The 23,852-nt window shown below is 35.7% G+C and overlaps 1 protein-coding gene and 1 long non-coding RNA gene across 4 annotated transcripts; one reads left to right on the top strand and one right to left on the bottom strand.

The window, feature by feature from the left end:
* Positions 1-6,133: 6,133 nt before the first annotated feature.
* Positions 6,134-9,087, top strand: LOC109504976 (uncharacterized). The gene is made up of 2 exons (XR_002163474.3): positions 6,134-8,612; positions 8,701-9,087. It is a non-coding gene; the product is annotated as an uncharacterized lncRNA (long non-coding RNA).
* A 3,365-nt stretch (positions 9,088-12,452) lies between these two features.
* On the bottom strand, positions 12,453-22,607 carry LOC105033304 (isoflavone reductase-like protein). 3 transcript variants are annotated; one of them, XM_010908042.4, is made up of 6 exons: positions 22,298-22,607; positions 22,064-22,144; positions 21,442-21,495; positions 15,770-15,998; positions 13,811-14,014; positions 12,453-12,816 (listed from the first exon to the last, which is right to left on the bottom strand). In XM_010908042.4, the coding sequence occupies exons 1-6, from the start codon at positions 22,481-22,483 to the stop codon at positions 12,647-12,649; spliced, it is 924 nt and encodes a 307-aa protein (XP_010906344.1). In that variant the 5' UTR covers positions 22,484-22,607; the 3' UTR covers positions 12,453-12,646. The 3 variants fall into 3 exon arrangements, with proteins under 3 accessions (XP_010906344.1, XP_010906345.1, XP_010906343.1); XM_010908043.4 differs by lacking the exon at positions 21,442-21,495 and having other exon boundaries at positions 22,298-22,604; XM_010908041.4 differs by lacking the exon at positions 21,442-21,495 and having other exon boundaries at positions 22,010-22,144; positions 22,298-22,594.
* Between the last annotated feature and the right edge of the window lie 1,245 nt (positions 22,608-23,852).

The following is a 23,852-nucleotide window of genomic DNA, read 5'->3' as shown; positions in this document are numbered from 1 at the left end:
ATGAGCGGCTCAGGAGGACCTAGAAGGATCATTCATGCCATTTTCTTTTATAATGAAAACAATGAAGACTAATAGTTTGATTAGAGTACATCATGGGGGGTGTTAGAACTTAGAATGTAAGGCCTAATGCCTAGATGATGCCAAAATTTAAATTATAACAAAATTAACGTTCATATTTGCAGTGCATTCTCAAACATACTTACTCAAATGTGTTATTAGAAAAATGCTGAGCTAATATAATATAAAGCCATACAGTATTTTTCTTTTTTTCTTTGTAGGAAAAAACATGATAATTGTTGAGGTCAGCATTTTGGAGTGGTTTGTCTGGATGGCAATCCATCCTTTAGCAAATGCTCACAGGTGCAAACTTTGGATTTCCAAGGGGTATTCATTTTAGGTCCGCATAAACTTAGCACTATTGACATCCTAGTCTTATGGGAATGATAGTCTCCACATATTGTTAATTATTCGTCAACTATTGCTCTACACTCGCATAGACATATCATGCTGTTTATTGATCCAACATTAAAAGATAAACTAATGAACGCATGCAACTATGGTACACTTTTAAGTTTATATCAATGAAAAAGGTATGATGTGGAAACCATAATTTTGTAGGATTCAATTTTTAGTATGATGTGGAAATAAATAGCATTTTCTTTGAGATCAATTTCAGCAAGTTATATGCCTAATAATGTTACCATGCAGGCGGATGGATGGGCTTCATTTTTCAACGTTTTCTCTTCGCAAACGTTTGGTCCATGGAGATAAATGCATCCACCATCCTAAGCACCTTGGAAAGCATTTTTGATCCTAGGACCAATTTAGATAAAAAGTCTAACAAACCCCATCAATTAGGATTAACTAAAAAAAACTATCTACTTAAGTTTAAACATAAAAATAGTTATCTACTTGAGTTTTAAGTAAAAGTAGCTTCCCATTTGAAACATGACTTAAAAGCAACTGTCCAAATGAGGGTGAAATAATCTAATTGTCCTTACAGTTATAAAGCAATACTACATTATTATAAGATAATACTATATTATTATAAAATTATACTATACTATTATAAAGCAATACTGTACTATTATAAAATAATACTATAATAAAAAAATACTACACTATGATAATATAATACTACGTTATTATAAAAGAATACTACACTAGCATAATACAATAAAGCAATACTACATTATTATAAAAAAATACCATATTAATTATATATATATATAACAATACTCTATGAAGGAGTATTGTAGTGTTGCCAACTCAGAAAGTTAAAACTCTCCCAATGAGCCATATGTTGAGCTCCGACTTCCTCATAAATATTTCATTTTTTTTCATACAAAGCTTTCCGACCCCTCCTAACTTTTTTTCCCATCTCCTCCCCACTCTCCTGACCGCCTTCTCCTACCGTTCTCTACCATCATCTTTATCTCCATCATCACTAGCGTTGGCCTACCCTTTCGATCTCTCTAGGGCACCGTCACCTTCTTTCCTCCTATTTTTTTTTTCTTCGAAGCTTCTTCAGCCCTCCAAATGCCCATCCCCTTCTCCTTTCAATCGAATTCCACCAAATTTCTCTGCCCATGTCCATCAGATCCTGTAGGCGGAATGTGTCCTTCGACCTTCTCGACAGCTTCGGCGACGATGGCAACCTCTTCCCCTGGTCGGCCTTCGATTTCTTTCTCTCAAACAATGATGAAGATGGCTGCTCGACTCATCAAAAGCGAAAATCCAAAGCATAAAAAAAGGAAGTTGGCCGAGAGAGCGGCGGTGGCCGAGGATCCAGGCCTTTTAGGGAATAAAAGGGGACGGCGATAGAGCGGGGCCATGGAGGGGAAGGGGGTTGGTGGCGTCGGAGCCGAGGGAGGGGAGGGAAGGGGGTTTGGTGGTTGCTTGGAACCGAGTGCGGCACAGATGATAGATGCGATGCGGACGGCGGTGGGATGGGGCCGGGTTGGTGGCGCTGGAGTCAGGGGAGGGGAGGAGAGGGGTGGTTGCCTCAGGTTCGTCGAGGCCAAAGGAGGAAATAGGAGGGGACAGCGACGGAGCGGGGTCGCAAAAAAGAGAGCAGGGGGGTTGGTGGCTTCAGAGCCGGGGGACGCAGCGAGGGCGGGGGTGGGGGGTGAGATGATGGGATGAAGGGAAGAGAAGGGGGAAAAAGAAAAAAAAAAGAAAGAAAAAAAATTTAGGGAGGGGTGGAAAAAAGAAAAAATATATTATTATTTTATTACTAATAATACTTTAAAATATTATTTTTTTAAGATATTAATTTTAAAAAAAATATTTGGGGAGGGGGAGGGCAGGAGCAAGGGAAAGGAAGGGAAAAAAAGAAAAAAAATATTTAAGGAGGGGGAAGAAAAAAGAAAAAAATATTATTATTTTATTATTCATAATAATTTATAATATAATTTTTTTAGGGTATTAATTTAAAAAAATATTTGGAGAGAGAGAGAAAAAAAGTAAAAAAATATTATTATTTTATTATTAATAATAATTTGAAGTAGAAGAAAATATATTAATTTTAAAATAATAAAAAAATATTATTTTTTTTAAAATATTATTTTAAAAATACTATTAATAATAATAAAATATTATTTTTAAAAAATTATTTCAAAAAATTAATAATAAAATATTATTTTTTAAATAATAATAAAAATATTATTTAAAATATTAATTTATTATTAATAATAATTTGAATAATAATAAGAATACAGTAATATTACAAAAATTATTTTTATACATCCAGTGCAGATGGTGGTGGGGCGAAGCCGCGGCTGGGATAGCACGGATGGCCATGACCTGGGTCTCATGCTGTGGAGGCGAGGGCTGCAGGAGGAAGGAAAAAAAAGGAAAAAAATATTTGGAGAGAGAGAAGAAAAAAAAAATTATTATTTTATTATTTATAACAATTTGAAGTAAAAAAATATTAATTTTAAAATAATAATGATAAAAATATTATTTTTTCAAAATATTATTTTAAAAAATAATATTTTTATTATTAATTTAAAAATACTATTTATATAATAATATTTTATTTTTAAAAAATTAATTTTAAAAAAATAATAATAAAATATTATTTTAAAAAATATTATTTTTAAATAATAATAAAAAATATTATTTTTAAAATATTAATTTATTATTAATAATAATTCGAATAATAATAAGAACATGGCAATATCTGAAAAATAGAACAACAACATCTGAAAAATTATTTTCGTGCATCTAGCCCCACACAACATGTAAGTCTTCAACTAGTATAATATAATACTATCTTATTGTAAAAGAATACTATACTAATATAATAAAATAAAGCAACACTGCATTATTATAAAGCAATACTATATTAATATAATATTATTTTATTTTATTGTAAAAGAATACTATGTTATGATAATATAATATTGTAGTATTTTAAAGAATATAAGTGTATAAGAGTATAAAGATTATTTCAGCCAAAATGGATAGTTACTTTTAACTTATGTTTCAAATGGGTAGGTATTGTTATTTGAAACTCAAATGGGTAACTATTTTTAAGTTGAAAATATAGATGAAGATTTATCTCTAATTTTTTAATTAACTATATCAAAAAATAACAAGGAGGAAGTTTTAATTTACAAAAATCATATATAAAGTGATGAAGGTTTTGATGAATAATTTGATTACTAGCAATCGATTAATTTGGAGAAGTACCAACAAATATTATTTTTTTTTACTAGATTATTATTATTATTATTATTATGATTATTATTATTATTATTATTATTATTATTATTATTATTATTATTTACAAATTAAAAGACTTATGGGATCGATGATGATTATAATAAAAGACCGTATTGAGGCATTGACTATCGAGAAACTATAATCCCACAGGGGCGGCTCAAATGCACACCACAAGCATGTGAGATATAAATGCTTGCTAGTTTAATTATGCATATATTTGAAGCTTTTAATTTGACCGAATCATGTGATCAATGAAAACGAAAATAACAACTCAGACCTATTGACTGGTATCTGAATAATTAGAGCACATGCCAATGGACCAAGGCAACTGTAAACCATTCAAGGAACCAAAGAAGTTCAAATGGTTGCGTCTTGCAATTAATGCATCCCACGTTTGGTTTTCTTTTTTTTTTTTGTATCATACCCGAAGATGTGAGGAGTAGTGTACCAGAAAAGAAAAGAGGCGTTTGAAGTTTCCATTATAATATATACAAGAGATAGCATCTAGGCAACTGTTGCATTTCTTCACCTCAGATTAGTTTATCAGTCATCCTATTTATTTTCATACTTGGTGGTGGCTGCTCCTGCTTCTGAGTATATGCAGCTATGAAGGGAAATTCATATTATCTGCTTATCAACTATATGGTTGTAATCTCTTACAGCATTTTATATGTCATTACTTTCTGATTTCTTGTTGTTGTGTTTCTGTACCACATCACTCTAGTTCTCCTTTTATCTTGGTAGCTTTCTTATTGTATGTCTTCTTTTTGTCCTTTTACTGTAATTTTGTTTGTATCTCTATGTCGGCCCGTTTTTGGGCCTATCGTTTTGGGGCCTCTTGGGTATCCGAGTTTGCACAGTTTAGACAGTAATTTGATGAAATTATACTCTTTAACAATAATAATAATAATAATAATAATAATAATAATAATAATAATAATAATAATAATAATAATAATAATAATAATAATAATAATAATAATAATAATTATTATTATTATTATTATTATTATTATTATTATTATTATTATTATTATTATTATTATTATTATTATTATTTATTGGGTAAAGCTAATCATAATGGGATTTTATCATATTAAAAGGGGAATATGTCTATAAAATGCATTTTGGCATGTATCCATATAATAATAGTCAAGCACTACATAAATATTACGGGTGATATTCTATGCTGACACGTAAGATTATAGGATAATCTTCATCAATACCACATATCTGGAGGTGGAACTAGACTGGGCTGGGCCAGGCCCTACCCCTACCTAAGCCCAGTTCGAAGATTATTTTCGGGCTTCAGGTTGGGCTTAGGCCCGTTGAATGTGTAAAAATACCGGCCCGAGCCTGGCCTGAGCCTAAGCCCGAGCTCGGCCCAAAACCATTTGGCTAGCTCGATCGGACACATGCCTTCTTCCTCTCCTCTTTCGCCTCGTCCTCCATTGCCGCCGTTGAGATTGCCTTCGAGACCATCTCCGGCGCCTCCGTCTCTGCCAACACAAGTCACCAGCTTTCGGAGCTCCATCCTTCTCCGCCATCCCCCTTTAGCTCTTCGGTGGCAATGGAGGCCCGCATCAGAGCCGCTCGATAGGGATTTCTTTCTCTTCGGACCGATCGAGCGATGGTCGTTCTTGAGCTTGCTCGATGCTGTGCCTTTCTCTGACCCGCTGATCAAGAAGAAGATCCAAATATCTCGAGGAGGTTCCAAAGCCATCCCTCTTCTGTTGAAGCCTCTCGGAGAAACCACCGCCCCTGGGTGCCTCTCTCCAATCCATCGTGCCTTTCTCGATTCTTCTTCGCAGCTTCACCTCCCGACGAAGTGCATCCAGCGATGTACTTCCTTAGAAGGAAATAAAAAATGAAGTTACGGAACAGAAGATTGAGAAGGAGAATAGTAGCTTGTAGTCGGGCTACAGTTGGGCTCGGGTTCGAATCGAGCTGATGATAGGTCTGAGCCCGACCTGAAATGAAATGGGCTAAATTTTTTAGTCCAAATGCAGCTTGATTTTGTTCGGCCTAATATCAAATATCAATCTTCATTGATTTGGAAGATCATCTTTGAAAAGTAAAAATTTTAAAGATTTTTTTCGAACTCATCATAAAATTAATTGATAAAAATAATTTTTAATATAAAATATTATTATTATTATTATTATTATCAATTAAATCTTTGCAATAGGTTGGTTGAGTGCTGGTTGTTAATAAAAAAGAAGCGAGATAAATGGATGGAATATTTGTGGTTGATACGCGATGTTGTTGGGCAGCAGGTTATTGAATCGATGACTTATAATGTTGATGCTGCTACCGCTGCTTCTGTACGTTGTTTCTTTCCTAGGTTTTGCTACTGTGCCTTTTCTTTTCGATGAAGTACATAATCATAGCCCTTCATTTAAAATTGAACAGCTTTAGATGAATGACGGAATGACCGGCATGTAGGTCATCGTATTTGATTCATCTCTCTTGGCTTTTGATCTTCTTTTTCCTCTCCTGTGGGCAGCTCCACCATTGCCTGCCAACTCCGCCTCCACCACCCGGCATCCTCTCTGTCACCCCACCCCGCCGTTGCCTACAACCTCATCTCTATCCCTCCCCCTATCTATCTCGGCTTCTATCATTGGAATCTTGATCGCATCCACCATACCGACAATGATGGTGAGAAGACACGGTTCCGCACTGCGAGGAAGCGGCCGTGGGGGCGGTTCACGGCAGAGATCCGAGACCCCTGGAAGAAGACCCAGTGTTTGTCTCCACACCTTCGACTCTGCTGAGCAACCATCCGTGCCCTTGGTGGCCCCAAGGTCAAGACCAACCTCCCCCTCGGCCTCAGCTGCCCCCTCTCCCCCACCCTCTTTTCCCCTCTATCCACCACCATCGCCGCTGTGCGAATTGCCCTTCCACATTGCCATCATCATAACCCAGCTTAGCCCCTTGGATCTTCCACCGGCGGAGCGGCCGATCGACATCCAGCAATCTGAGCAGCATTATTGAGTCGTTTAGCATTGTTGAGCAGCATTGTTAGTTTCTCAACCTCCTCCCACCCCATTATGATGAATTCCATAAAGCCATGCTCTGCCTCCGGTGCTCGATCCCACAGCTGAGAAGAGAGAAGAGTCCACGACGGAGGGGGTGGGGATGGGAGGAGTCCACGATCACTCGTAGATGGTATTACGGCGCACGAGTTGAGGAGTGTAGCTGGATAAAACCGATTTATCTTAAATTTTCTATTACAAATATCCAAATCGAACGGTTAAGATTAATCCTTATTTTTGGAGAAAACAAAAACACTTCCTTTTCCCCTATTTTTCTGCGATGGGTTGGCGGTTCCCTAGCACCATAGAAAGAGGCGTGAAGTCGGATTTTTTTTTTTTTTTATTCAATTATCAAAGACCAAATCATTTGCATCCAAATCAATACAATTATGATTGCGAGTGCTCGAGTTTCGTCCGATTTAGACGGTGGTTTTAATGCGGTGGGATACAGTTCTATGCAGCAGAAGACGGGACCTTCAGCCGAAAAGCAAAGCACAATTTGGGATTTTATATCCTTTGCTTGCTGCCACCCAATTTCCAGGATAGCTACTTGCTACCAAAGCTTGCCATGGCTTTCCTCAACGGTAAGTTTCCCTTTTTATTAATTTGAAAGATTCTGATAGATAGGAAAGTCCTAAGGGCCCGAGTTCCATGACCATTATCTTCTCTAGGTGGGTATTCCTATTTGCACCTTTTAAACAATAATTGCCCAAAAAAAAAAAGAAAAAAAACAAGAATTAGGAGCTGTTGCCTTGATCTGTTTGGAAGTTGTCACACCATTTTATCTCCAAACAGCTAGCAACTCGTTCCTTGTAGCCAACACTACCCCATCCTATTTCTACTATGTTTATTTAAAGTAACTTTTCCTATATGTATATATATAATGCATGTATTTATGTACGTAATGTTGAATCCATGAACTTATTATATTGGTAGTAAACAACGTGCAAGCATATGAAGACATCGGTGTTTTCTGGCATATGCGTGGCCTCAAGTAGAGTCAGGATACATGATTAAACATTTTTATATCTCTACCAAAAAAAAACATTTTTATATCGGGAGGCGGAATCTGGTGATGTTTTCTATTCCGATATAGTACTTCAAGGACCTTCACCAAAGATGCACAATAAATTCCTCCTCCTAAGCTTCAACGATCTGACAATTCCTATTCATAATGCACCCACGGTAAGATTTATACAGTTTCGCAATTGTCCTCTTCTTTCCTTTTTCACCTTATCAGAAAAAAAATAAGATGGTGCTCCAAATGTAGCCTGTTAGGAACTTGGGATACTTTTTAAATCATGTGATCTAACTGCTAGCCCACAAGGCACAGAAGATCTTAGTGTATTCATTCAAAGTTCTTCTACCCATCAGATGGTGGATAGCTTTAAGCACAGGTTCAACCCACCACATGAGGAACAAGGAGGAAATGGCCAAAAGGAACGTGGGGTCCATCTCAATCACAGTCCCCTCCTCAGCAACCCTCCACCTACTAATTAGCAAACAGCTCCTAAACAAAGTATTAAAATTTCTGACTTCTTAAATAAAGCTATAAAAAAATGAGAGCAGTTTCGGGCATATATTTTCCTCCTTTCTTCTTCTCCTCTGCTCTATTGCCAGCGAATTTCATCTGTTGGTCTTCTCCTCATTATTCCGTCTACGTCTGTCCTCTTCCTCAATTGCAGAAGAGAGATCCCCAAAGGCTCCATCCTTTCTTCTAACATCAGAAAGAGATGCCTCCCAGAGGCTATGTTCTGGTCTTTTTCTTCTGGGCTCTGCTCGCCATCATCACCCCAACTCTCATCTTTTGGTCAGCATCAGCAAAGTCCAATCTGGATCCTCGAGGTAAGAGGTTTTACCATTGGATTTTTTTTTTTTTTTTGCTTTCTAGATTCCTTTGTATGAGCTAAATTTTCCTCGTTTTATATGTTAGGAGAGTTTAAGAATGAAATAAGGCCCAGAAGAATGATGGGTTCTATAGAGAATGGCTACAAAAAGAATACAACAACGACGACAGCAACACAAGCACCAGCACTGGCACCGGGGCCGGGGCCGGGGCCGGGGCCGGCACCGGTGACAGCGAATGAAACACGGAGGTAACAGAGATTTTGATGTATTTATTTTTACTTTTATTTTCTTAGGACGGAGTGGAGGATAGAAGAGGAGAGATTGGTAGCAAAGGGATGTTATGATCAATTGGAGTTCTTATTTACAAGAATGGTGTGTGGATCATTCCTCTGCCATTTTAGAAGGGGAGAGGGATTTCTTTTTCCCCGTAATATTCCCATAGAATTGACTGATACAATTTTAATTTGATTCACATTTTCTCCCTCTTTAATTATATTTTTTAGAAAAACTTTCCAATTGTATTTGATGTCAACGATTTATTCTTTAGAATTTCGAGAAAATAATCATTGGAAATCAGAACGTACATTGCATTTGATCGATTTCTTCCGTTATCTCGCATCTCCTCAAATTTATTACAGGGTTCGGTGGTAAGCATTGCAATGCAATTCAACTCATTTTGTTCACAGCTGCCCCAATTAGTTACAATCTATAAACACATGATTTCATCAAAAGAAGAATAATAAACATAGGATATTATAGAATTTTTTTAACTGTTAGTCATATATTTCAATAAAGTGCAGCAGGACCCTTTCAAGTGCGAAAAAAATGGCAGCAGAGTGATAATGCGAACGAGATTTATTTGTTGTTAGTGGTGGTTTGCCCCAAGAAGCTAGTTAAAGGGATCTCAGGCTGATCTTATGGTTTCTCTTTAGAAGATAACACTATCAGAAAAGGTTGCCAGCTTTGATGGATATTATTATAATAATTATTATTTTAATCAAGATGACTTGCGCATTCATTTTCCTCCTTTGAGAGAGGACAGTGAGAGGTAGATGAAGTGATCCAAGGTGGAGTGGCCAAGGTGGTCACGCAAGGGAAAGGAGAGAAGAGGACCAAGCAAAAGCCAGAGGTTGTATCTAACCAGGAAAGACTTGGCCCCATTAATTGTTCAGAGAGAGAGAGAGCCAGGTCAACCATTTAAGTCAACTAACCTTTCTATTAAATTATGATGATCATATGGTTCACAAAAAATAAAAATGTAGAACCATGATCACATGTTAGTCTTTTTTTAACAAGCCAACCTAGGTGTATATGCTGTAATTTCATTGGATACAACGATTAAGGTACTCATCAAAGATGGTGTGTTTGACATCTGGATAAAGCTCAGCAGCCTCTACTCTAAAGCCGCCTCCAAATTTTTCCATAACAGAGGGAATAGCAAAGAGGTTGTCTAGCAACAAGGAGTGGAGGCCCTTTCTCTCGTGTGAGGCTGGAAGGTCCTTAGCAAAAACAATGAGATACTAATTAAAAAGCAAGAGTACTAATCCCATGTAAAGAAAAAGATAAACCATTTGAGAAAATTGCCGACACCTGCAAGTTTCTTTTGCCCAAAATATTTATGCCCGACATGGAGATTGGTCCTAAATGGACACCGATAGACATCAAAATTTACATGAGCCGTTGGATCTGATACATGGCTCATGTGGCACATGGTACTAGCTTTTGCAGGTATACATGAGCTATCAACTTTGCTCACTCAAGTAAGCAATAGAAAGAGAGTTGAAAAAAAGCAAGTTATAGGAAGCGAGCAAGTACCCTTGGGTTCCCCATTACCTAATATCACAACCTTGTCGGTTGGAGGTGCTGTGAATTCTACTTGTACTAGTTTTGGTAGAAAGTACCACATAAAATAGCTACAATTATACCATACATATTCAAAAAATTATATCCGATACTATATACACCGCATGACTGTGTATGTCGCCAATCACAGCTATTTATTCCTATGAATCCTATTAAATTCAGTACTCATCTTGGGGCCGCGCTATAGAAATGAGCAATTAAGATAATCAATATGCATGACTACATGGTGCACACCATGTAGAATATATTTCCCCACATGTTCATCATCAATCCTCAATTCTGATGGTAAAAAAATCTCAAAAACACCATCTCAGCATTGGCAGCCATATGGACCCGCTTACAAAGTCTGTGAGGCAAAATTTGTTTACCATAGTGGCCCCTTTTTTTTCTTTCTTTTTGATGAGTAGGGAGGCAGTAATACCTTCTGATTTGAAAGTGGGATCACTCTTCCACAGCTGTCGAAGGGACTGATGCCAACTGGTCGGGCCAAGTTTTTATTGGCAAAGTTTGTTGGACTAGTCAACCCAAAAATCCTTCCCTTCCAACCTATGCAACAACTGATTACAGCTTGAGGCTTAGAATGCTAACATGATGGAGACTTTTGTTCCATGGCTTAAAAATTGTCATTGACTTTGATTGAAGAGGACCTTCAAAAAATTGTTCTCTATTATTTTGTTCCTATCTTTTTTAGCAAATATTTTATTATTATGTTCAATGTGACAATTATAACACATTTAAATGGACAGAGCTGGGCAATGCCCTGGTCATTAATGAGCACACCTTAAGTCTAGGATGGTGCATCTGCAGATATTTGAATCTAAATAATTTACCTCATATGAGGCTTCCAAACCTTTCTCCTAGATGATGTAAACAATTGAATAGGGGCAATTTCATATAAAAAACACTATTTACTTGTTATATTCACATCTTTATACAAATATGGTCCCCAGCTTATGGTATTAAGGTATTTATATTGATATTAATATACAAATAATTTTAATGTAGCAGTGATTTGAACTACCTTTCTGAAAAAGAGGAAAAAGTTAAGTGACTTGAGCTAGTAAGGAATCCGAGATCAGGGCTTCTCCTAGCCTCTCCCTGACCACAAGGTCTTTGTACCCACAGGCTTGCATATATACATAGAATTGCATTCATGCAAACACTAGATTTTGTAAGAGTTATGATGCCATTGAAGCATGATGAGTCATGGCGTGTATTTATAGGCTTTCATAGCAAAGGCAACAAAAGAATGTTGTAGTGACTGTTATAAAGAAACATGTAGTTGACAAAATCTCATTTACTAAATCTACGATGATGAAATATAAATTGCCATTTGACTTTTGAGGCAGGAGTTGAAAGCCATGTAGAAGTGTTTGCCTAGTAACCTAATCCTATCTTAAACTCCAATACTCCTGACTTTGTTGATGAAATTAGTGACTGACAAGATGGTTAAAATAAACCCACAAGTTACTCAATTTTTTTCATAATTTAATAACTAATGTTAATTTAAGAAATTTGAAAACTAAAAATAATTTTACAAATCTTTGTAAATCCATTTTCTTGAGCAGATCATAACTGCACAGATTACAAATAACATATGTAAAGCAATCTATAATTCCTAGTTTCCTCATAAAGCATCCATAAAACAATGTGTAAGTACCTCTACTTTAAAACTAATATATAATGTTCTGAGCAGAACTTTCTTCAAATCCCATATATGAACACGTTCTGTTGTTTGGCTCCTATGATTTAAGATGCGACTAAAGCTAATTACATTAAGGTAGACTCCTAGCACAACATAACTAATTAGTGCCAACCAACAAGACAAGACAAGATTACATGCTATTCCCATAATGCACTTATATGAGGCTCCAAATGCATTCATATAGCTATATGCCCTTTACATGAATAAAACAGCATGACAAGAGAGAACAAGTGTAGCACCAGTTTTTAACATGCATCGAGGTATGTATCTTGGGCAAATCGATTAGATTTTTAGGTTGAAATTTTGCAACTTTGAGATCAAGTGTTTAAGCCCAACAAATCTTTTATTGAATTTATAACAACATAAATATCACTTATATTATTAAAGATATTACATTATTAAAATTCAAAGATGCAAACAGGCCAATTCCTCAACTCAAAGACAACTTGCATGTTTTGTGGGTTCATTGGATAACACGGTTAAGATACTCTTGAACACTGGTGTACTTTACGTCAGGATAGAGCTCAGAAGCCTCCACACCAAATGATGGATCGATCTCAATATTAGCAGTGTCTCCCTTTACAAACACCAAGTAGTTGACTGCCATCAGAATGTTCAATGGGAATGGAGCCTCTGCAATGAAAAATAAAGCTGAGATCGTTAAAAAGGGAAAATGGTTGTAAAATCGGTTTATGTGACACAAAACATATAACTAAAAATGTAAAAAAAAAAAAATCATGTCCTTTATAGAATTTTATTCAAAAGATCGTATTTGCAAGAATATATACGCAAAGTCATTTTTTGACTATTGTTTTCTTAATGGTGATCACTTGATTTTTGTTCGGTAATATTGATGACGAAAAGGGGAGGGTTCCATCAGTTATTGCATTTTTTGGTTAGCTAAACCAGTTTCACAGCACGGATACTTTTCCTCCAGAGCATTTAATCTCAAAAGCTTAAGCACTTAGGAACGAGTTAACAAAATACATAGGTGTCCATCAAGGAAAAGAACCCTGTGAGTTATTTGAACACGCATTTCTCTTTGAGAGATACAGACTATTAAGTAATATCTTACACCTTATACTATAACATTGGGCGAAACTAGCAGCGTCAAATCCAAAATTGTTTGTGTCCATCTGTGTGTATTCCTTTTGCACATTATTTTCTGGCTAATTTTCCATATATACGGGGATGATGCTATTTTTTATATTTGCTCATAGAATCTTCTTGCCTGTGCTCCATTTGCCATTCAGTTTTTATAGCAAACTCATCTAAAAGCTTGTTAGTCTATCAGATGGAAGGTTTTATTTACATGCTAGAAGAGTGAATTTGTGCTCATTGTGGCTATACATGCCAAGATGAATGGCATATCGTTTTATTATAAAAATTTAAAATATCTTATTCATCAATCATTGTGATCTAGCATTACTAGAAGACAAGCATGCAATTGTGATGACCACTAATGGTGGGTGACATTAAATTGAAAACAGAGGAACATGGACCCACTTATTGAGCCCATGATTTATAATGGTAGCACGAAAATAATTGGCTTAAATGACGATGCTTTATACGTCCAAAATTCTTAAAGAGGTTGTCCAATTTGAAACTAGCGAAAGTTTCTACTTACCCTGGATCCTCTTCAAGACCTCTTCTTCCGGAAGGTAAATCTTCTCCAACGTCTTGCCGGTCTTCTTTTCCCAGAGGGAGACAAGATCATTAAAGGAGCAGATGTTAGCAGGAGGTTTCACGTACAAAATCTTGTTCAAAGTCCTCGGGTCATCTACAGTCTTGATGGTATACGTGCCGATATCTTCTTCGGCAAGGAAGACAGCTGAACACAAAACCAGATAGGATGAAACATACATCAAGGAGAAGTGCTTTTAAAATATGAGCATCTAAATATATTCATTGGTATCTTCTCAGCTTTCTTTTTCGTTTCCTTTCCCTCTAGATCTCGGTCTTCTTTGGTAAAAATCACCGAGACTTTGAACTAGTTGGTAAGATAACATGTTATTAAGCTATTACATCCGACGCTATATGCGGTGCTTGTTCCCATAGTGGTGTGTCGAGCAGGATCGGTCCTGACATTTTTTAGACCTAGAACTAAATGAAAAAATGAGATCTTCTCTGTTAAAAATTAATATACTTTAAATATTAATTATCATTGAAAAATTAATCTACGTGCAATAATTTTCTATAGATATATTCGTTAGGCAGTATATAAAACCCATCATTAACCTATTTAATTATTTTTCTTGTTATAATATTGTAGAAAGCTATCCTTGCACCCTATTGGAACATCAATACAAGGTCTAGGCCTGGGGCGGTCGCCCAGTTTGACCTGCCCCAGGGCCGGCCCTGGTGTCGAGATAACCACTTGATGAATGAAGCCTAAATGAACGTCTGTGATTGGCAACGTACACAGCTAGACATTGCGCACCATTTTAGATATAAATTTTGCATGTTTGTATTGGTTACATTCTTGAAAGGACTCATTTGATTGACAAAAATAAGAAGATAGAATGCATCATTAATGAAAGAAATGAAGAACTCTTTCTCTTTGGATAAAATTTTCAAAGGTAAAAGATTAGAAAGTGTTATTTATGAGAATAAACTTTCAATATTTAATGAAAAAAAATCCATACGTGAGTTTTTGGCTTTTCTAAAATTATAATCTTTCTTTTTTTTTTCTAAAAGCATCCTTAAAGTCAAAATCTTTTTCTTTACAAAAGATATAATAGATATTTTATATAATTTTTTTTAAAAATAAATATTCAATCAAATATAACATATTTTAATATATGTTACTTTCCATAATCAATCAAAAATATCATAATCACTTTTTCAGACACCGTATTTTCAGAAATCAACTTTTCAATAAATATTTTAATATATATATATATATATTTTTTTTTTTTTTGCTGCGAATCAAACGAGTCCAAAAATCACTTATAATCCAAGGCCGCAAGCTGGGCAACACCAGGTCAAATTGGCCCTAAGTCCAATATTTAGACTAGGAACCAACCATATTAGGAGATAAGGTTAAGCTAAGATTGGTGTATTCTCCAAGGAGGGCTCCTAAATTGGGTCCGGTTTAAGGGAATATATCTCGATTTTTAGGGTAATTTTTCGTGGCAGAATTAGAATCCGCCCTTATATGCCAGATTGCCTGCTGATTTTGTCGGAGTTCGGGTCTTAGATCAACATCCATAACGGACGTGAACTGAGTCTAAAACCACTTGGTTATGGACCTATCATTGGTTTCGTGCAGAATTCCATATTTATGCAGGCACACAACTCATGCCAAGAGGTTCAAGTAGCAGATCCAATGGTCCTAGTAAGCCGAACCTCACGAGGTTTCACAAATCATAGGGCAATTGGATCTTGTTCCACGGTTCAGATGGATCCAATGATCATCGTAAACCCCACAATGCATGCTAGATTAGACATGATTCAGATGGAATAACGGATCGATCTATACATGTATCTCGATCGTGACATGCATCATTTGCCATCTGCTCTACTTGGTAAATAAATTGTGTCCATGTATTCTAACAAGCTAGGAAGAGAGAGAGAGAGAGAGTACCCTTCGGATTTCCATCGCCTAATACTGTAACTTTGTCTTTTGGAGGTTCTGGCTGTGCTAGCGTTGGAAGAAAATATCCGGCGAAGCAGTTGCAGCACACAATGGTGCAAGGGATCCCTTCTGCCTCAATGGCCCGACGAATTTGAGCCTTGAGAGCGAACACCGACGATGCAGGCTCCGCTGTGTGGATGCGATCAACATCTAAACCAAACTCCGAGGGCAAAAACCTCTACAAACACCATATATTATTTCATGGTTGATGAAATAGCTAGCCAAGTAATCTCATTTAACAAAGACCGTTTATATACTAAATGTCATACTACTAGCAAAATATGGTGATGACTTTGTTCCATTGGCCGTAAAACTTTAAAAAAATCGTAATAATATCAGTAATGACTGACAGGGGCGGCTCAACATCTTTGGAAGCCTAAAGCTAAAAACGAAGGCGAGATCAGGGAGGGGCCTTCTTCCGGGCTCCGGCTTTCGAGAAACGAAGGCGGACCGGCGGACCGTCGGCCCGGCGCACAACCGGGGCGGAGGGGGAGTGTCGAAAAACAAAAAAAAATGAAGAAACTTACCGGTGGAGGCCGGGGGTGGATCGGGACGCCGGAGGCGGAGGTTGGACGCTTGGACCGGGACGCCAGAGGCGGGAGGCGGAGGCTGGACCGCGATGCCGGATGCGCACGAGCGGGGGGCCTCTTGGGGGTGGGGGCCTAAGGCAAGGACTTCGGTGGTCTTGCCCTTCAGCCGCCCCTGATGACTGATATTATTATTTTGTACAATTCTACCTTTAGGCATTTATATCATTTTATTATTGTATCAGCAAGTGAAGTTTTAGCTAGTTAACGTGAAGTCTCTACTTCATAATTACACGTGGTCACTGAGGTATTAAAGATCACACTACTCAGATTCTTTCCTTTTTTTGATTTTTAATCTTCTGACTTCAATAATATAATTAGCAAAATCTCCTTTTAAATTTTTTTTATGATAAAATTTGTTAATGTCATCTTTTGTCTGAGCAGAAAATTTTAAAATTATAATATCTATTTATAAATTTTTTAATTCTCTATAAATAAAATTGGTTAGTGGTAGTGGGTTCTTTCCACTACTCTCTACACTTTCTCAAAAAGAAAAAATTCGCTGGATAAGTGGAAAGATATGACCCCTGAGATAACACTTGGATCATATCGTAATCATCACGCCGTATTGGTCAATCAGCCACAACTACTTGTAATGGCCATTACGCATATATTATAAAGAGCAAAAAGAAGCTAGCATTCTTTGAGGGGGACATAAACAAAAGTTGATGTTTAGAATCGTATCCTATAGAGAAAAATTCAAATGTACTGAGTGAATCATAATTTATCATTTGCTATTGATTGATCGATATAGGTTTAGGGATGTAAATTATAAAGACTTTAGGTCAACCCCAACAACCATTGTCCAAAGTTTTTGATAAATATCAATTTCTAAAGTTTAAAAAGGTAAAGAATGGTCCCACACATATTAGGCAATTTGAAGGGGAATTCATAAATCTAAGATATATATATATAGATTAAAATAGAGACTTCTCAATAGAGAAGTCTCCGTTTGACATATGATTTGTTAGGAAGAGGGAAGGAAACCACGTAGTCTATTCGGTCGCTCCAAGCCTCCCACCCGATTGAGACTCCCAATGATGGAAAAACAGTAGAAAAACTCAAAAAAATGTAGAAAAAATCAGGAAAAAAAAGGAAGGATCCATGGTCCATCAGAACCTCCGTGCTTTTATCGTCACGCTCTCGCTCTCAGCCACGTCACAACGCTCTCGCTCCTGAAAAAATCGATCGTGATTGGTGCAATCATTCCGAAGCTCCCCTTTTTCAGCTCCACCGTGGTGGCATACACGGTATACACACCATGTGCCGAAGGTTATCTGAGTGGTGCCAGCGCTGGCTTCTGTTCGGCCGCTTCAAGCCTCCTACGCAATTGAGACTCCGAGAGTCCTGTTCGGCCGCTCCAAGCCCCCTACATGATTGAGACTCCGAGAATGAAAAAAACAAAGGAAATACCCAACACAAAAGCCCAACTATCATTTAAGCTTCCCCGTTTGGCCTGTCCAAGCCTCCCATCTGATTGACTCCTGAGAATGAAAAAAAAAAGAAATACCCAGCCCAGCCATCATCTAAGATTCCCTTTCGGCTGCTCCAAGCCTCCCACTCAGAGATTCTTACATTGCTTTCCAAGCCTCCCATCCTGTGCATCGTGTTGTAGTCCAAAGCGCCAAACTTGGAGAAGACGGTCATGACATCATTATCGATGGTGTCCGCAGGGATGTTCCTAACCCAGAGAATGCTTGACGGTGATGCATAGTTGCCCCCTTCCTTGGACAGTGGCCGTCGATGGTGGTTTGATGACTCGACCACCGATTTGTTGGACGGCATCGATGGCCCCGAAACCCAGAGACCAAGAAATCCGACGTTGGAGGATGAAATCGGGATCGAAGAGCAGTGAAAATGACAGGATTTTTTGATGATTTCAAAAAGAAAACATGAATTCGAGGATCGAAGGGGAAGGAGGAGTAGGGAAGAAACTCTAGAGCAGCGAGGAGAAGAATAAAAGGAGAGGTGACAAAAGAATAGCAGAGAAGGATAGAAGGCAGGGTCCATGAACAAAGCAGGGAGATGCCCGTATATTATATTTCTTCTCGGAGCTGAAATCAAGAGGAGCAGGGCAAGATGGAAAGAGAAGGGGCATGCGCGGCCAATGGCAATGGCGGCAATGCTCGAGCGAGCATTGGGAAAAAAGAAGAAGAAGAGAGGATGAAGAAGGAAGAAATAAAAAGAAAAAAAAAGAAAAAGAGAAAAAAATAAAAAAATTAAAGTTTAGATTTTTAATTAATTATTATATATTATAATAATATATATTATATTATTAGTATCTTATATTAACATAATATATTATATAATATTATATTATATATAATGATATAATATATTATATTATAATAATTAACTATTATATTATCATATAATATTATATATTATATTAATATATTGTAACATATATTATATAAAATTATTCTATATAATAATATATAATTATATTGTTATATTATTATATTATAATATATTATCATACATTAATATATAAATATTATAATATATTATAATAATATCTTTTATTAATATAACATAATATATAATATAATATTATTATATATAATAATATAATATATAATATTAGTATATTATATTAAAATGATACAATATATTATATTATAATATAATATTATAATATAGTATATTAAAATGTATTATATTATATTACATTAATTATAAAGGGAGAAATGACAAAAGGATAGCAGAGGAGGACATAGGGTGGGGTCTGTGAATAGGGCAGAGAGATGTCCGTATGTTATATCTTTTCTTAGAGCTGAGATCAAGAGGAGCAGGATGAGATGGAAAGAGAAGGGGCGGGCATGGCCAATGGCAGTGGTGGCAACGCTCGAGCGAGCATCGCAAAAAAAAAAAGAAGAGAGGATGAAGAAGAAAGAAAGAAAAAAAAAGAAAAAAGAAAAAAATTAAAGTTTAGATTTTTAATTAATTATTATATATTATAATAATATATATTATATTATTAATATCTTATATTAACATAATATATTATATAATATTATATTATTATATATAATAATATAATACAATATATTATATTATAATGATTAATTATTATATTATCATATAATATTATATATTATATTAATATATTGTAACATATATTATATAAATATTATTCTATATGATAATATATTAATTATATTGTTATATTATTATATTATAATAATATTTTTATTAATATAACATAATATATAATATAATATTATTATATATAATAATATAATATATTATATTAGTATATTATATTAAAATAATATATTATATTATATTATATTATATTATATTATTATAATATACTATATTAAAATATATTATATTATATTATATTAATTATATAAAATCTACGTACGATCGGCTAGCTGGCACAAGGTTCGTTGAACCTACGAGCTACAAGTCCATTACCAGGTTGTTTGAACCATCCAGTCCAATTTACGTAGAGATATCTTGGCATGAATTAATCCAAAAACATAAGTATGTGCATATGGTTATATTTTTCAAATTAAAGTTGATAAATACAATTTCAAATAAGGAGGACTAAGCTACACTGCTCTTAAAATAGTTTCAAATGAGGCTTGCAACGAATCAAAAGGTAAGAGAAATCAAAAAAAAATTATTGTGAGTGATGCATTTTTATTCTTTCACATATGAATGATTATATTTATATATTTTATTCTAATAATTGATAACTAATTTTTTTTTTACAGATTGAAGTAGATGAAGATGAAATTTTTATTATTGATATGATTATAAAGAAAAGAGATATACATAGGATGCAAATAAGTGGTCGTACTTTGCTTAATGATGAGAATTTCGAAACAACTAATGCTGAAAATATTGATTCAAGGAATGATTTCTCTATCAGCAAAAGACAGAAATAATTATGTTACTTCTTATTATCACGTTATTTAAACAATCTGACTTTATATTTTTATTTAAAATATTTGATATCATTTATGATATCTTTTATATTATATTAGATTTTTAATTTATAAAAATATTATTTTAAAAAAAATTCAAAATATCATCACAGAATGTCATAATTTTTTCTAAATATGAGGGATATTTTTATCATTCAAAATTTTAAACGAAAAGGTAGGACAGTAAGCATTAAATACGCTATTAAATGTGCGTTCGAAGGCAGTGGCTATATACTCTAAAATGATTGGATGGTGTGCTCCATATTATTTTTATTGCACCGCATGGTGCATAAAGACTTTCTCTATGGATATTTGGAAGTGCATATAAACACATATCCTTTCTTGATTTTGATTCTTTTGTTATGAAATATGTTTAAATGTTTCACCCTTCTTTTTTATCATAGACTGCGAAAAGCGACCCCTTGACATATCCTATCCAAAAGGAAAAAGCATCCAGAAAATTTTTGCAGTATGGTCTTACTATTGCTACCTTGTTTGTTATTTTTTTTTAATATTTTTGTTTAGGTTTATTTCACATATATTTTCAAAAAGATGTATTTGAAATTTGAATGACATCATAATCGAGGAACATTCTTCTTTTAATATATAATAGTGTAGCACACAAAACTTTATATATCTCTGAAGAACTATAATAATTATATATGCACATGCTCACATTTTATATTATCAATGAAATTACGCTATATTGGCCAATATTCAGTGCATTAGGCACCCTATGTAGTCATTTGAGGTGTTACAATATGCAGCGAGTAGAAACTTCTTCAATTTTTTATCTAAATTTTTTTGTTATTCATAATGTGAAAAAATAAGTTTTAAACTTTCAATTCATGTATCTAACTTTAATAATACGTCATATACCTTTTCTCTCTCTTCACATTATTTTCTCTTTTTATTTTCTCTCTCTACAGGGAGAAGATTTTTTTCTCTTCTATTATTATGTTGGATTTTTAATTTATAAAAATATTATTTAAAAAAAATAATTATATATCGTGCATCGCACGAGGTTCTAAATTAGTAATATTTTTGTATTGGATCCTACCTTCTACAAAGAAAAAGAGGGGAGGGAGGGAAAGACCTTAATCATTCCGATTTCTTTAATAGCAGCAATGATCTTAAACTGGTCCAACACCTGTCGTGGCCCGACTGTAAAACTTTATATATCTCTAAAGAACTACAATAATTATGTATGCACATGCTAATATTTTATATTATCAATAAAATTATGCCATATTGGCCAATATTCAGTGCATTAGGTACCCTATGCAGTTATTTGAGGTATTACAATATGCAACGAGCAGAAACTTCTTTGATTTTTTATCTAAATTTTTTTATTATTCATAATATGAAAAAATAGGATTTAAACTTTCAATTCATATATCTAACTTTAATAACACGTCATATATTTTTTCTCTCTCTTCTCACTACTTTCTCTCTTCATTTTCTCTTTCTATAGAGAGATAATTTTTTCTCTCTCCTATATCATCCGTGATATCTTTTATATTATATTAAATTTTTAATTTATAAAAATATTATTTAAAAAAATAATTATATGCCGTGTATTGTATGGAATTCTAAACTAGTAATAATTTTTATACCGTATCCTACTTTCTACAACAAAAAAAAAAGAGGGGAGGGAGAGAGACCTTAATCGTTCCGACTTCTTTAATAGCAGCGATGATCTTAAACTGGTCCAACACCTGCCGTGGCCCGATCGTTGAGATTACCACGTCCACTTGTTTCATGGCCTCCACCAAGCTCCCGTGGTCATTTAAATCCCCCTAAAACATTGATACCATCAATATAATAGCGAAAAGCTAGCAAAATCTTAACAAAATTTTTGTTAAAATTAATTTATCAGTGGTTAACGTCAGATTCCAATCTTACGGAATTATAGATGTCCGAGATACAGAAGGAAGAAAGTATTTATTTACTTTGAGGAGGGTGACGCTGGAGTTCTTGAATGCCCTCAAGAGCTGGGCCTTGGCTTGGTCGGAGGGGGCGGTATCTCTCACCAGGACGAAGGTGGGATGACCAGACCGCGCGCTAGCTCCCACAATAAACTTACCGAGGTACCCCGTCCCGCCGATGATCAGGATCTTGCTCATCTTTCCCGCCATCTGGACCGTCGGATGATCGAGGGCAAAAGAGATTACGTTGCTCCGCCGGTACAAGCGGGATGAGGGGAAGGCTTCGAGACGGGCGCGATCGACGGTGATGGAACCGCTCCAGTCTTATAGGAGCGGAGTCGGTGTACGGTCACCGTTGAGTAAACAGGGCGATATGGTGCTCCACTTGCTTTTACAGTTTTTTCTCGTTGAAGGGTGCTGGATTTCCGGCAGTTGGTCAGCTTGGAGACTAGATGGCTTACCAACTACAAAGTGGGTGGGCAGGCTTCTTAAGGGTATTCAGCGTATCAAGTTGAAGATGGAACGCCATAGTTGGCGGATCATTTTTTGACATGTAGCCGCTTCAGCTGTATCTTTCTCTACGATAATAAATTAGGGTACGTGATGACCAAAAAAACAAATTAGGGTACGTGTCGGCTTCTGTTTTGTGGCAGTAATCTGTTCGGTGTCATGACAGCTCAGGTATTTTATACATAGAAAATATAAAAGGACGACTACTAGCGCACCTGCTGGCCTCCGTACTCAATGCACCAGGTGCAATGGGACCTCCCACCTGCTGCAAGCTTAAACTTGACGCATCCAAGCGCAGGTAGGTGTGCGTCATCGAAAAAAAGGCCAAAAGGACGGGTACGGTTAAAGGTCGAGGGTTAATATATAGCCTCAGGTGGACCATGATAACGTCTTGCTTTTCCGCATGCTCATGATTAAGATTTTTTTTAAAAATTCATGGTGATATAGTATGATGATTTCTCATCTTTCTCTGGCGCCTGCAAACTCAAATCCTCCTCTAAATACCTAGTAATTCCCTCTCGCGCTTGCATCCACGCCCTTACCCACGTCCTTCCCATTCTTGAACGTTCAAATCTATTGTACTTAAAAAACAACATGCATAAAAAAAAAATCATAAAAAAGAAGAGGCGAAGAGATGAAAAGAGATTGAAAGATTGGTGTGGCACTGTGCTTCTTGAAGGGTAGTAAAAAAATGTTAGAATGGACGATCGACAACCTTTTAAACATTGGCAATGGCTTTATCATCCTCCACATCATTCAACCCAAGGGCGACGAAGTCAAGTACTCTCTTTGGTCTCAATCCGATTCCCTTTTGATTTCTCTGATGAAATTAAAAAAACTAGAGATGATAAAGAACTATAACCTGAAAGTCGACATCGAGATCCTCAACTTTAATTTCATTGACATTCATGCTACCATCGCCATCCATGATCGTGCCGAACCTCATCACCCTCAACGTCACCATCCTCGACGTCATCATTCTTGACATTACTCTTTGCCTTGGTTGTTTCATCGCTGCCGACACCAGCATCAACTACATCGACTTTGTCACTAGTATCTGCCACGGCAT

This window comes from Elaeis guineensis, chromosome 13 (genome assembly GCF_000442705.2).
Source record: "Elaeis guineensis isolate ETL-2024a chromosome 13, EG11, whole genome shotgun sequence".
NCBI classification, from domain to species: Eukaryota; Viridiplantae; Streptophyta; class Magnoliopsida; order Arecales; family Arecaceae; genus Elaeis; species Elaeis guineensis.
The sequence above is the reverse complement of the archived record's forward strand: the minus strand, read 5'-3'. Positions and strand labels throughout refer to the sequence as shown.